The following is a 14,130-nucleotide window of genomic DNA, read 5'->3' on the forward strand; positions in this document are numbered from 1 at the left end:
TGGTGTGTCTGAGGCTTTACACTTAGGATTGTGGGTAATGTACTTCTCCATGGCATTGCAAATAAGACTTTTTTTCTTAAAACAAGGTTGATATCATACAGACTCGTGGCTTCTACAGGAGCATATACCATTGTTTCACAATCTCGTAGCCTGTGGTAAGTCTACCTCGGATGGTTACTTACGACATCATGGCTAATAATCAAAAACCTTGATTCAGAATATGAATGGGATTTTCACTTCCAGAAATTCCCTGCTAGAGCCGCTAAGCGTGGCTAAAGTACCTGCTCAGATACAGTAAATAACTTTAACTTTACAGAGTGGCATCTAACTTTTTAAAAGCACTGTCTGAATGCAAAGTCACAGATATTTCTGCTCTCTCAGCCTCTTCCTGGATGTGGACCGTACAGTAGAACATGCTGCCTTTGTTCTCACTGATCAAAGCTGATCTTCCTCAAACCCTGACAGTCATCAGTCAGACTGGACAGGACTTTCAACGTTGCCCTCTCCTCTTTCCTCTGCCCTCAGCTCGCTGACAAAACACCGCTCTTAACAACTAGAAGGAGTCCATGTTTGCTTTCCAGGATATGAGCAATTAGCATTTAGAGCTTATTCCCAAATGGAGAGTGCTTTTAGCATAACAGCACGATCATTCAAAACCAAGTTGTGGGGAAATAGAAGCAGCTCCTGCAGAAATAGCAGCATCTAAGCTGAATCTAGCGCCGGAGCTCGGGGACATTGTGTTCCAGTGCAGCTCGAGCTTAGAAGCAGACCGGCTTTGATTAGTGACAATGTGAAGTTAATCAGGATGAGAGCGCAGATAACAGCAGAGGAAATGCTTCCTAATCAGAAAGGGAAGCAACCAGAGGGAGCGCTAAAGGCTCCCGAGGACCCCGCGGCTGGACGAGAAACACACACAGACACCGAGGATGTAATATACTGTGTGGTCATTGCATACATGTATTATTACTGCGTGGCCTAGTTTACAGACTCAAGAGATACACACTCTCATCCCTCCCACACAGAGAGCAGCAATATCAAAAACAATGCTGGTGCACGTGCCATATGTTCCTGCCCCCATCCCCTCAAAACAAATTATTAAACTTTCAGTAGGACGGACTATTTCTTGCCTGCACACTCACTAAAACGCATACTTACACACACACGTGGCTGAGTGATATAACGGCGTGCTGCGAGCAGGTTGAAAGCCCACGGGAATACCTCCTGTAACATTCCTTAGCCCCATCTCCACTCATTAAATATGAAAGAGAGTGTTTCATGTTCTCACCTTTATACTGGGCGCCACACACACATTAAGTTACTTACTTTACACACACACTAACCCGCCCCATCATTTTGAATATGCACACACACACACACACACACACGCAGGAGATCAAAGGGCTGTCGTGTATTTCAGCAGTCTTCTTATGAAAGGCTTTTCTATTAAAATGTCCACGAGAGGAGCTGCAGGAAGCCAGAAATGTCTCAGGGAGCAGCGAGAAGGGAAGATAGACTCTACAAAACCAAGCTGCACACGACATCGAAAGGATGATTCTGGTTTGTTATAACTTGGGTTCATCATTTCTGTCAGTCACGATAACATTGTACTCATCAAATCATCAACAACATTGCAACGAGGTCTGACGGTGGAAGAAACACAAGTGGTCGGATGATCAGACAGATTGTAAACAAGACAACTAGATGATCTAAACCACCTTTTTTTTGGAGGTTAAGACCAAAAATGAGAGAAAAAAATGTTGAGAATTTCCATAAAATAAACTATTCTTTTAATTTTACTATGAGGAACTTTCATTTTGTGTCCCCTGTGGATAACAACGGTAGTGATTCCGAGCACCAGAGTCCCTTTAGAAAACCTCTCATTTTACTGCAGCAGGGTCTGACAGCAGTGTTGTAGTCAAGACCACCTAAACTGAGAACAAGTCTTGACCAAGACCAGAGAGTATCGAGACCGAGACAAGACCAAGACTTTGAGGGTTTGAGACCAAGACCAGAGCGAGTCCCACGCTGCATGACGCACTTACAGGTGTAAATTCTCTGATTCCAGCATTCTTAAATGTGATTTTTTTTCCTGGTTTCTTTACTCCTCTATGACAGTAAACTGAATATCTTTGAGTTGTGGACAAAACAAGACATTTGAGGACGTCATCTTGGGCTTTGGGAAACACTGATCCACATTTTTCAGCATTTTCTGACATTTTATAGAGCAAACTACTAATCGATTAATCGAGAAAATAATCAACGGATTAATCGACAATGAAAATAATCGTTAGTTGCAACCTTAAACTTAGCATAGATATTGCTGGATGTTACTGAGCCTGATCATGGACTTATGTTTGAGAATATAATTAAATAAATGATCCTGTAATTGTTACTGGCTGCCACAGTGGCCACTATTCAGCTTTCATGTGGTGTCATTGCTGCAGAGACTCTCATATATACAAACACACACAGTGAAATGCTGTTTCTTTCACTGAGCAGAGTACTGATAAATGCTGAACTTTGCTGGATTGTCTCTTTGCTCGCTATTCTCTTGTTTGGCTCCGCTGAGTGTCGTCTAGAACCTCTCCGTCAGCAGACTGCGATGGAGAGTTAACTCAGGACAAGGAGAGAGAGAGAGTGTGTGTCTGCCATATAAAGCCAGCACCGCTTATCACTGCCATGCTGCATGCGTCCACGAAGGAAATGTCAAGCTAGTGTGAAATTTCCAGGTAGGAGCTCTTATGATGGAGCCCCGAAGCGAGTGGGAAAGTGTTTGCAATCTCTAGTCATGCCACAACATCCATCCTGCAGTCACAGGTGGAGCACCATTTACTACCAGCAGGAGGCATCCTGGCATCTTCCCCACGTTTTCTCTCCCCCCAGTACCACTCAATAATATCTCTTCTTCACCTTATTTCCCCTCCGTTTCCATCCTTACTTCTCCCTGACGCAAGTATCCTCTCATCTCACATGCAGTCTCACAGTCAGACCTTTTTTTTTGAAGCTCACAAGCTTGTGCATTTTTTATTCTGCTTTTTCATAATTTGGTCGGAGGAACAGGTTGGCAAACCACACAGCTTCTCAGACACAGGAGTGATTTACACATGTCCTGTTTGCTTTTTTTCACTCATTCTTTTCATCCATCTTTTGAGGAGGAAATCGGTGCTTCGAGTCTTTTAAGGTCACCGAAAAATGAAAGCTCTTTCCTACTGGATTCTGCACTGCGCTGCATGGGCTTCATTTATCACCTTTGGAAGCAGAGCACATTCAAGCAGTGAAAAACGTTGCAACGACTGATTAATGACAGCTTTCTGCTGGTCAATACGAGCACAAAATCCACTGGCTAATGTGTGATATTTAGGAACACTGATTTAACAACACACAATTGGTAGCACACGCCAATGAAATATACAATATGTAGACTTCCGAACACATAAAGTACGCTGTTGTTGTGAGCAGTGGTTCAGACTCACCTACTGCAGAGCCCTTTCTCTGTAAGTACAACCTCAATTATATAAACCTCAAACTGAGCTTGAAGTCTGTGAAATGCCACCACAGACAAAGAAAATGTGACAAAGTTATAATACTGCCCTTAATTATCTGACTTTCCTTTTCTGAAATGTCACTGAATTCACAAATATATATATTTTAAGGTGGAATAAGTATGATTTTAATAGCATAAAATGCACAGTGCACACAGTTTGGTTGCTTCTTATTTGATTCTAAATACATTTCCAAACCTTTTATTACTTAAAGGTGCAGTGTGTAGGATTTGGCGACATCGATCATCATTTCCGTGCAAATTTTTGGGACGAAAATCTGTGCTTGGTGTGAAATGGATTTTAACGTGTTCTATTGTGATGTCTGGTCTTGAAGCAGCAATTTCTCTCCCATGGAAGACACTAAAGCAACCTTAACCTTAACAAGATAAATAGTCTATAAAGCAATATATTATATTATATTATATTTCAGTCTGGACCAAAGTGTTGGGCATACCATGGTGTTCGGATTACTCTCTTTCTCAAAGCCAAACACCTTCATAAGGTGCTGAATTTTCCAAAATCAAAATAAGTAATTGGAAAAATTACATCAACATTGTTTTAGAAGATGAGGCCAGTTGCAAGTAGTTTAATATCTCCATCTTCTTCTTCTTCTTCTTATCCATATTTGATGTTGTTAGTACGGAGCTGTGATGAGGATAAAGCCAGCAGACACTGGGTGAAATAAGCTATTACAGGGAGCCATTATTTGTTTCTATAGCGGGGATAGAAGCTGCTGCCCGCGTGCCCAACTGAACATTAATACACTCAGACCACCTGTGAATTCAATTCCCACCATGTTCAAAGTGATATATAGCCGTGTTTGCAGAAAAATGAAGCCATTTATTTTAGGATTATCCCGGGTTGCAGGTCCACCGTGAAGATCAGCAGAAATTTTACTGGTGGGAACCTCAGCGAACCTTTTCATGTCTCTAACAACTCAAACTGTGTAAAAAGTAAACACGACAAAGAGCTTGATGATGCTCTCTTTGAATCTTCTATATTTTAATTCTCATCACTGTTATTTTGTTTCCTCAGAAACCACATATAAACCGCACTAAAATTACTGATTGTGACTCACATATTGATATTTTCAGAGGAAAAAATGCTGATGAACGGAGCAAAAATATTTCTCCAACCAGTATAATCTATGGTTCATAAACTCGTCTCCTTCCCCAGTCAACAAAAGACCATTCTCCCGTTTGTGTGACGATATTCATTGTCCTGCCTGTCACAATCAAAAGCACAAATAACAAAGTTGCAAAGAAAAAGACGCTGTGTGCTTTGTGTGGAAGCTAACCGGCCCTGTCAGATGCAATATTGTCTGAGCCTCGCTGAGCTTGTTGATGGGTAAACATGACTAGGCAGAAAAAAAACCCTCAAATACAAGACGGGTGGATTAGCTTTTTCTGTTTCAGGGGGAGCGTGGGTGGAGAATAAAAGGTTGTTTTAGGGACAACGGCTGGACCAGCACATGCATGTGGGTGAAGCAATACACATTCCTGCTGGATGGATTCACACTTTTGTATTGGTGGCAATAACGTGCCAAGAAACGCATCTATACACACCGCAAAGGCAGGGAAGAAGAAGGCTGCAAGCGAGTAAACAAATGTTAACAGGTGGGTAAACTCCGGTTCTGAGAAGTGAAGCCAATGCAGAAGTGCCTTAAACTTGCATTCTTTCTAATATCCAGCAGGGGGCAACTCCTCTGGTTGCAAATAGAATTGTATTGAAGTCTATGTGAAAATGAGCCTACCTCTCACTTGATTTATTACCTCAGTAAACATTGTAAACATCAGTTTATGGTCTCAATCACTAGATTCAAGTCTTCTTCAATACAGCATGATGTTCATTTAGTAAATGATGGTCCCATTTAGAGTCAAATAGACCATAAAGCAGGGGATGCTTTCTTTAAATGGGAGACTCACGGGGTACCCATAGAAAATCCCATTGAAGAAAATCCGGAGCATTATTTAGCCTCATTCCCGACAAGCTAGTATGACTTTGTTGGTACCAATGGATTCCTTAGGTTTTTTCTAGTTTAATATGATACCAGTATCTTCACTCTATCTAAAATTAGTGGCGTTAAAACGAATGTGCGTTAACACGTTATTATCGCATTAACTTTGACAGCCCTAATAGCCACATATCTCACATATCTATTAGTGCCTGTGTAATGGAGCTACTGTATGTGCTCACACTCAGTACGTGCGTATGTTAACTGTAGCTACATAATCAACATAGCTAGGGATCCCGGAGGACACGCTCAGTCTCACTAATAGCTGTCAGATAATCATATGGCTGAGTATCTGTTTAGAGTGTGATAAAACTACGCCGGCTCAGACATAGATTGATGCACCGAGATATACTGTCATATTTTCACATCACAGGCCAACTGACATTAACCACGAGTGCATTTTTTTTTTTTACCCCCACTGGGGAAAAGGCTCTTGGTTCAAGTCTTTTAGAAGATCATTAACAAACCAATACATCTCCAGCGTGACAGGAAAAGTCAATGCAACAGCCTTGGCTCTGACAACAAATCAGTTAATTGCATCACTTGCTGGCAACAGTGTTCTCCTCTGGTGTGTTATGCTCCATTTCAATGAGCTACTGTGTTTTTCTCCACTACTTGTTTTCCTGGTAAATGCACCTGCGCTGTGGAAGGAATTCATGTCCTTACATTCCCTCTACTGCACAGTCCCACCGGTCTCTGTCTCAGAGCGAGCAGACAATAGTTAAGCTCCAGAATAAAAATGAGAAAAAACTGAATTCACAAGCTTGTAGCTTATCAGGACATTCCAGGGACAGAAGGAGACGTACTGAACTGTGACCTGGCACTTATTCTCTCCTCTTTTGCCTCCAAAGTTCGGGTTTATTTGGCGAGCTCTATGTGGAAAAAGAAACTTACAGCTGCACGCAAAAGAAACACACGTTCTCCTCTTTCCATCTGCAGTATTGCTCTACTAAACCGTCTCACCGTCCCCGTGGCGTCACGAGTGGAACAGAGAAAATGCTTCTCTTGTTTAGGTGTTAAATAGGATAATTATGTAAAGATGGCTTGTTTTATAGGAGCTTCCTGGATGCTGTTGATTAGATCAACTAATTTCTAACTCAATTAAAGTCCAAATAGACAAATAAAATGCAACAAAAAAAAACATGGGAATAAAATATTGAACCAGTGGTGTAAAATGCAATTACATGATGTTTTGCTTTAAATTACTTAATGTCAAATTGCCTTGCAACACACTGATTTGAAAGCTAATTTGAGCATAATCAAATCTTAAAATGTTAAATTGCATCAAAATAGGCAGACAGGGATGCATTTAGTAGTACAAGTGGGAAATATGGATGAAATCTTAGTAATTGTAAGACTTAATTATTATTTGATTAGTCAATTGACAGAGAACTAATCTGCCAACACGTTCTCACTCCCAACTCGTCAAATACAACAGCTGGGTCAGTGGTCCTACGTTCCCCTCTAACGGCAGTTTTGGACGTGACAGTTTCCGCTTGTTATATGCATATACTTTCTTTTCAAAATAAACTTCCAACGTAGGTTTACTTCGTTTTTAGGTTTACTTACACAACAAAACTTCTTGATTAGGAAAAGGTCGTGGCTTGAGTTAAAGTGAGTTTGTCATGTAGAATAACGACGCTTGTTCAGGGGTGTAAGAAAATATTGATATACATGAGTATCACGATATTATGTGTTGCGATACTGTATCGATTCTCCAGAACGCTGTATCGATTTTTAATAAACTTCTTAAAAATCTGACGCAACTGTCTTTCGGAGGTTGGCTCATATGAAACTACAGAAACCTGAGGAATCCATTGGTACCAACCATGTCATACTAGCTTGTCAGGAAGGAAGCTAAATAACACTCCAAGGTTACACTACATTTTGGCGAGGAAAAACTTGAAAACAGGGGTCCTTTGACCTCTGACCTCAAAATATGTGACTGAAAAATGGCCATGACAGTTTTTCCTCGCCAAAATTTAGTGTAACGTTGGAGTGTTATTTAGCCTCCTAGTATAGTAAGCTAGTACGACATGGTTGGTACCGATGGATTCCTTAGGTTTCATATGATGCCAGTATCTTCTCTCTAGCTCTAAAACTGAACCTGCTACAGCCTCTGAAAACAGTTAAGTTGGTCGTGATCGCGGGTCTCAGGGGGTTAAAAAATACATTGCAGCTTATATATATATACACACACACATACACGCTCATTGACAGCTAATTCAGCATGCACACGTCACACACCTGCCACACAGTCTTTTGAATCCTCCTTCCAATCTCCAAGCCTCAGGCATGCTCTGCTGGGGATGTTCTCAAAATACACCCATCAATCATTCTGCCGACAGCTTCGCCCGGCCCTCCCCGCCGCCACTCCGCTCGCGACTGCTGCAGGAGTATCAAGGTGAAGGAAGGCGCTGCTGCGTCTCTCCATCTATAATCCCTCACCTGTAGGACACGGTCTGCACACACACCGTGGAAAGAGTGTGTTCTCGCATTCAGTGTCCTCTAAAAAACTTCCTGCGTCCCACAAAAAGTCTAAGGTCTCACTGAGCCGGTGTTGCACCGAAATCTGTGACGGGAGATTAAATAACGCTCCGCACTTATGCTAAATTTTGGTGAGGAAAAACTGGCATGGCCATTTTCAAAGGGGTCCCTTGACCTCTGACCTCAAGATATGTCAATGTAAATGGGTTCTATGGGTACCCACGAGGCTCCCCTTTACAGACATGCCCACTTTATGATAATCACATGCAGTTTGGGGGCAAGTCATAGTCAAGTCAGCACACTGACACACTGACAGCTGTTGTTGCCTGTTGGGCTGCAGTTTGCCATGTTATGATTTGAGCATATTTTTATGCTAAATGCAGTACCTGTGAGGGTTTCTGGATAATATATGTCATCGTTTTGTGTTGTTAATTGATTTCCAATAATAAATATGTACATACATTTGCATAAAACAGCATATTTGCACACTCCCATGTTGATAAGAGTATTAAATCCTTGACAAATCTTCCTTTAAGCTACATTTTGAACAGATAAAAAATGTGCAATTCATTTGTGATTAATTGTGATTAACTATTTTAATTGAATGACAGCCCCAAAAAATATTAAAATACATTTATGTTTTTTTAACAATTTAGTTTTGCCTGTTTTCTCTCACGTATTTTCCTCATTTATGACACAGGTACAGTGAGGTCACATCTTCTGAGAAGAAATCGTCATGTGTTGCTGGCTCTCTCCGATGGTCACAGATTTCAGTGTAACACTGGCTAAAAGGACACCTGAGTGAACAGGAGAGATGACATTTCCCTGGTTGAAGGAGCTTTGCCTTGTCGCATCCACCTGGACATTCATGATGAAGTATCAGAAGAACACAAACAACGCAGGACGGCTTTTTTTAACTGCAGACGTGAGAAAAGAAAAACGAGTAAAACATGAGGCCCGCTATATTTCTCCCCGGAGAGAGGACAATGCCAGCCTGTGAGAGACGAGAATAACTTAGTCTCTTTGCCCGTGAAGCTCCTCACATGACCAGAATGTAATTACACGTCTAGGTTTGGTGCTCTCCGTCTTCACACGAGCAAAGTCTGCTGGGAAGACGCACTCTAATACGATTAAAATCCTTCAAACCTGAGCACCATCAAAGTTATAATCCCTCTATGTGTCTATGTTCATTCATATACTGTACATCCGGTGTTGTATGTGCTTCGTTTTTTCCGGATGGGACACGCTGTCTTCTGATGAAACGCGCTGAAATAGTGACGAGAAACATCTTACAGTTTTGTTTGATTTTAATTCACGTATCAGGGGGATTCTTGCTACCTGCCTTGGCATACCTGAGGTGGAAAACGAGCTGAATAAGTAAAGAATACAGTGAGGCAACAGCTCGGATTTTCTCAGCCAACAAATATTTGGCAGGACAGGAAAACACAAACAAAAACCAACTTCAAGAGGGTGAGAGTGAGGGGAATTAAAGCAAACAGCGAGGTTCAGTAAGGAGCCTGGAGGAGAGGAGACAGGAGGACAGGAGGGGGACAAAGACGGATACGGAGGTGGGAAGGATGGTGAGAGAGAGAGAAATATAGAGCGAGTTATGTAACTACAAGGCGTCTGTGATGTCAACGGCGCCGTCTTCTCTGGCGCCGCCGCTCCTTTGAACACGCAGGAAAGAGCGCGCTAAACCGAACACACATTTCTCTGCTTATTTTGACAGACTCCGGTTGTATGTGTTGCAACTGACTTTCAACATGAGAGAGAACAAGCTGTCTTTACCAGCGGTGAAAACATTTACTAACATACTGCATTTAAGCACAGTTTACTGGAGGATTTCCATATGATGCTACTTTATACTCTTATTCCACTACATTGCAGAGGAAAATATTCAACTTCTTACTCCACTACCTTTGCTATGGTAAAAGATATTACATATAAAATATGTGTCTTATAATATAAGATACGTTGTGATAAATTAAAGAAACCAACAGTGTATAAAGTAGTAAAATAACTACCAACTACAACAGTACATGTGGCTTACTATGGAGGATGGAAAATGCAAAAATAAAAAAATGAATAAATAAATAAATGACTTGATAAATAAATAAATATACCATTAAATGTACCAAAAAATAAAATTACAAATAAATGTATTAATTACATTTATATAGACATTAATTAATTGTTAAAAAACATACATTTATATTTCTGTTTTAATGGGCTTATTTATTTACCTTTATATTAATTCTCTTATTAATCTATACTTCTAATTCATTTTTCTTTTTCTTTATTAATTTTATTAACTTTTACATTTATTTATTTATTTTAGCATTTATCTTTTATTTATTTTAAATTATTTTTTTTAATGTGTTTATTCATATTTAAATTGTATGTAGGGGAATTCATGCAGAAATGTGCGTTGTAGACATCCATCACAGTTAACAGATCAACTTTCTATTTGAACTTTGACACAGGGATTATAGTCTTCATTTGGATACTCCGAATAAAGTAGTTTATATCATCTATAAAAGTACATTTTGCTGATAATATTTATGTACTCTAAGAACATTTTTGTAGACTATGTTGTGGTATTGCTACATCTAAGTAAAGGAAATACTTCTTCCACATCTGGTCTTTACTGTGTACCTGTGTGTGTTCACCTCCATACACAAAGTCCCTACTTAATACTCCTCCTCCTCTCAGTCTGTGTTGTCCCGTCACAGCTCACAGACTCCACCCTGCAATCCTGTTAGCGCTTATCAGAGCATGGCTCAGCTCCAAACACGGACTCACACATCTACTGTACCTTTTCCACCAATCAATACCAAATCTACAGCGGCAGCTTTTTCTCTCCCTAACTGAGCTCAGCTCTCGGAGGGCGGCTGGTGCCACCAGGCTGTGGAAGTTTGGAGTGAACAACACACCTTTCATACGGCTGCTTACACAAACTCCTTAAACTGGAAACACTATTACTGCTGGCAGACAAGAAGAAGCAAACACCGAACAAGTGCGTAAATACAGAGGACAACACACTGAATGATCAGTTATGTCACTGATAAAAAAAAAAATGTATGTGAGAACAAGAAATCTTGCTAGCGAGGCTAAAAATGTTTGGTGTTTTTTTTGCACAAAAAAACATCGCTGAATGATTTTATTTCCAGACAGTCGACACTAACTGACTCAGAATGTGACAGTCCAACGTGGTCAAAATTACAACTATCTATTGGCCCAACAATCATGTGTAATGTGTGTCCACTCACTTACAGACAGACCCACAGCCACCATTAAGCGCTACATTCCCTCCAGCCGGGACTAACTGGATTAGTTGCCCGACCAGATCAATAACAGTCCTCGCAAATATCAGCACATCTCCTCTTGTGGAGCGTCCTTGGTGGATAAATCGGATTGGAAGTGCTGGAGATGAAAGCCAAATCAAATTTTGACTAATTCCTCACGGGCGTCTCCGTCTTTGTTTCTGTATCATTTCATCATCTCGGAGATCTTTCTCCCTTTAATGTCTAAAGATTGAGAGGGGGAACGGGGGGAGATTCAGCAGCTACACAGGAGGTCTTCTGAATAAAATGCAAGATTGGGAAAGTAATTCTTTTGGACGGATAAAAGAGGCGATGTGTCAACAGGAAGCAGTCCCCGTGTTTAATGCCACCTCACACAGTGCAAATGTTTTCAGACCAGGTACCATTTCTCCTTCTCTCACTCCATCTTGCTGCAGTCGAACAGTATATGCAAACACTTCTTAACATTTGTTTTATCCTACTCAAGGTAGCAAACGTGGACAGGAATTCAAATAGCGATTCAGATATTATCCTCTGTGTACTTTAAGCTAAATGTCAGCATGCTAACATGGTATAGGATTTACCATATTACCAACTTAGTTTGGCGTGTTATGCTGGGCACACACACAACACAAGAATAAAGCTGAGGGTTTTTTACATCCCCTGATCAGCTGCGGAGTCCATCCTGGCCGCAAATATTAAACATGTTCAATATTTATGATCGGACATCGTGTTGTGTGTGGGGGGAACCCAGAGGACAGCCGATGACACAGTCATGTGGGAAAGAATGATAGCCAACTGACCGAAGAAGGAAGGACAACAACCGCCATCATGGTGGCCATGAATAATGCAAAACGCGAAAATTAGTAGTAAGATGGACCTCAGAAATGGAGGACCAACTTGTTGGTTTGTGGCAAATGGTAAATAGACTTGCATTTATATAGTGCTTTTCTAGTCTTCCGACCACTCAAAGCACTTTACACTACATGTCAGCATTCACCCATTCATTCACACACCGATGGCTATGCCTTTTGAAGCAATTTGGGGTTAAGTGTCTTGCTCAAGGACACATCGATATGTGACCCGGAGCAGCCGGGGATCGAACTATATCGACCTTCTGATTGGTGGATGACCTGCTCTACCCTCTGAGCCACAGCCGCAACAACACAAGTGTGTATTTAACGTTTCTCCATGACTTCATCCATATTTTTTTCTTCGTCAATTTTCAGTACAAAGAAGTGCAAAAACTAAAATGGTTAATTCTTCCATCCCCTGTTTTCTAGTGTGCATATGTAGTCTTCATCATGAGCGTTACAGCTGGTCTATAAAATGTCAAAAAATGGTGAAAAACATCGATCAGTGTTTCCCAAAGCCCAAGATGACTTCCTCAAATTTCTTGTTTTGTCCACAACTCAAAGATATTCAGTTTACTGTCATAGAGGAGGAAAGAAACCAGAAAATATTCACATTTAAGAAGCAGCAATCAGAGAATTTTAAGTTTTATTTCTTAAAAAGTTACTCAAACGGATTCATAAATTATCACAATAGTTGCCGATTCATTTAATAGTTGAAAATTAATCGAGTAATCGTTGCAGCTCTAGTTTCAGGAGTGCTTGTCTGTCTCTCCGTCTGAATCTGTTTGAGTGCCAAATGTATTTTTAGAGAAACTCTATCCTTGTGCTTACGCGTTTACCAGGAATATGCACACAAACACTCCCACCCTCCCGCCATGAACATACAGACACACACATACAAAAAAACGACTGTCATTTCTCATTTGTTGTCTCTGTCCATCTCCAAAAAATCCAGTCCATCTCCTCAGCTCCACTACCTCCCTGTCTATAACTCAGGCGATAAATCTCCTCCCGGTCGCACGCATAAAGAAAAGACGAATGGGGAAGTGGGGAGTGAGGGCGAGGGCGAAAGAGATAGATGACACACTCGTATATATATGTACGCTCGTCTATAAAGCCGCTGCTTTGACATTCATCCCTCTCCTTTCTTTTTGGTGTGTGTGGGCGGGTGAAGGACACTCCACATCTCTCGGAGAATAAAGAAGTCTTTGTAACCTCCAGTCTCTCTGGACCTGGGCTTTAAACACACATATCACGGGGCTTCCTATCCCCGGCGACGGGTGTTGACACACACACCAACACTGTCACCGTATAACTCCTAAAAAATAAAAACGCCGGCTCACAAGAATCAGCGAACGAACTGAAATCATCTCACTATGCATCGTCAGATCAACAGGCAAGGTTTTAAATCTTGAAAATGAATGCTGTGGGGAAGTTGTGTGATTAAAATGCATGAACATGAGGAGCAAAAGAAATCACAAGGACAGGAAAAATAGATAAAGACGGAGCACTCACCATCCTCTTTGCATTCCTCGGGCGGCTTTGCCTTCTTGGCTAGCCTCGGGTCCAGCCACGATGTTGTCTTGGTGTTGTGGCTGTGAAGAGACGACAGAGAGAGAGTGAGAGGGAGTGTGATAGATGGCGAGAGAGAGGAGACTTGGCAGAAAGAGAGAAGGAGGTTGGTGGATTCTTAATTCGGCTGGAGAATCATTTCAGAGAGGAAAGATGAGACTCCCTTGTGTGCCTGCTTCCGAAAAAGGTGACGAGAGAGACGTGGAAAAAAAGCTTTAGGTTAACAAAACGGACAATCAATACTTTTAATTTGCTTACTGTCTCTCATTAGCAGGCGTTGGAGGAGGAGGAGGGGAGTGGAAACAGATAGAGGGGTGACTAAGGGAGTAATGGAGGGGAACAGCTGTGGGCTTGGCAGA

General features: G+C 41.2%; 1 protein-coding gene across 15 annotated transcripts in view; it reads right to left on the reverse strand.

The window, feature by feature from the left end:
- Positions 1 to 14,130, reverse strand: part of magi2a (membrane associated guanylate kinase, WW and PDZ domain containing 2a) — a 238,717-nt gene that overhangs the window by 56,070 nt on the left and 168,517 nt on the right. For all 15 annotated transcript variants that reach the window (XM_037759913.1, XM_037759912.1, XM_037759911.1 and 12 more), the window contains one exon: positions 13,715 to 13,794. In XM_037759913.1, coding sequence (XP_037615841.1) covers positions 13,715 to 13,794 — 80 coding nt within the window. The remainder of the gene's footprint in view (positions 1 to 13,714; positions 13,795 to 14,130) is intronic.

Source organism: Sebastes umbrosus, chromosome 23 (genome assembly GCF_015220745.1).
Source record: "Sebastes umbrosus isolate fSebUmb1 chromosome 23, fSebUmb1.pri, whole genome shotgun sequence".
Taxonomy (NCBI): Eukaryota; Metazoa; Chordata; class Actinopteri; order Perciformes; family Sebastidae; genus Sebastes; species Sebastes umbrosus.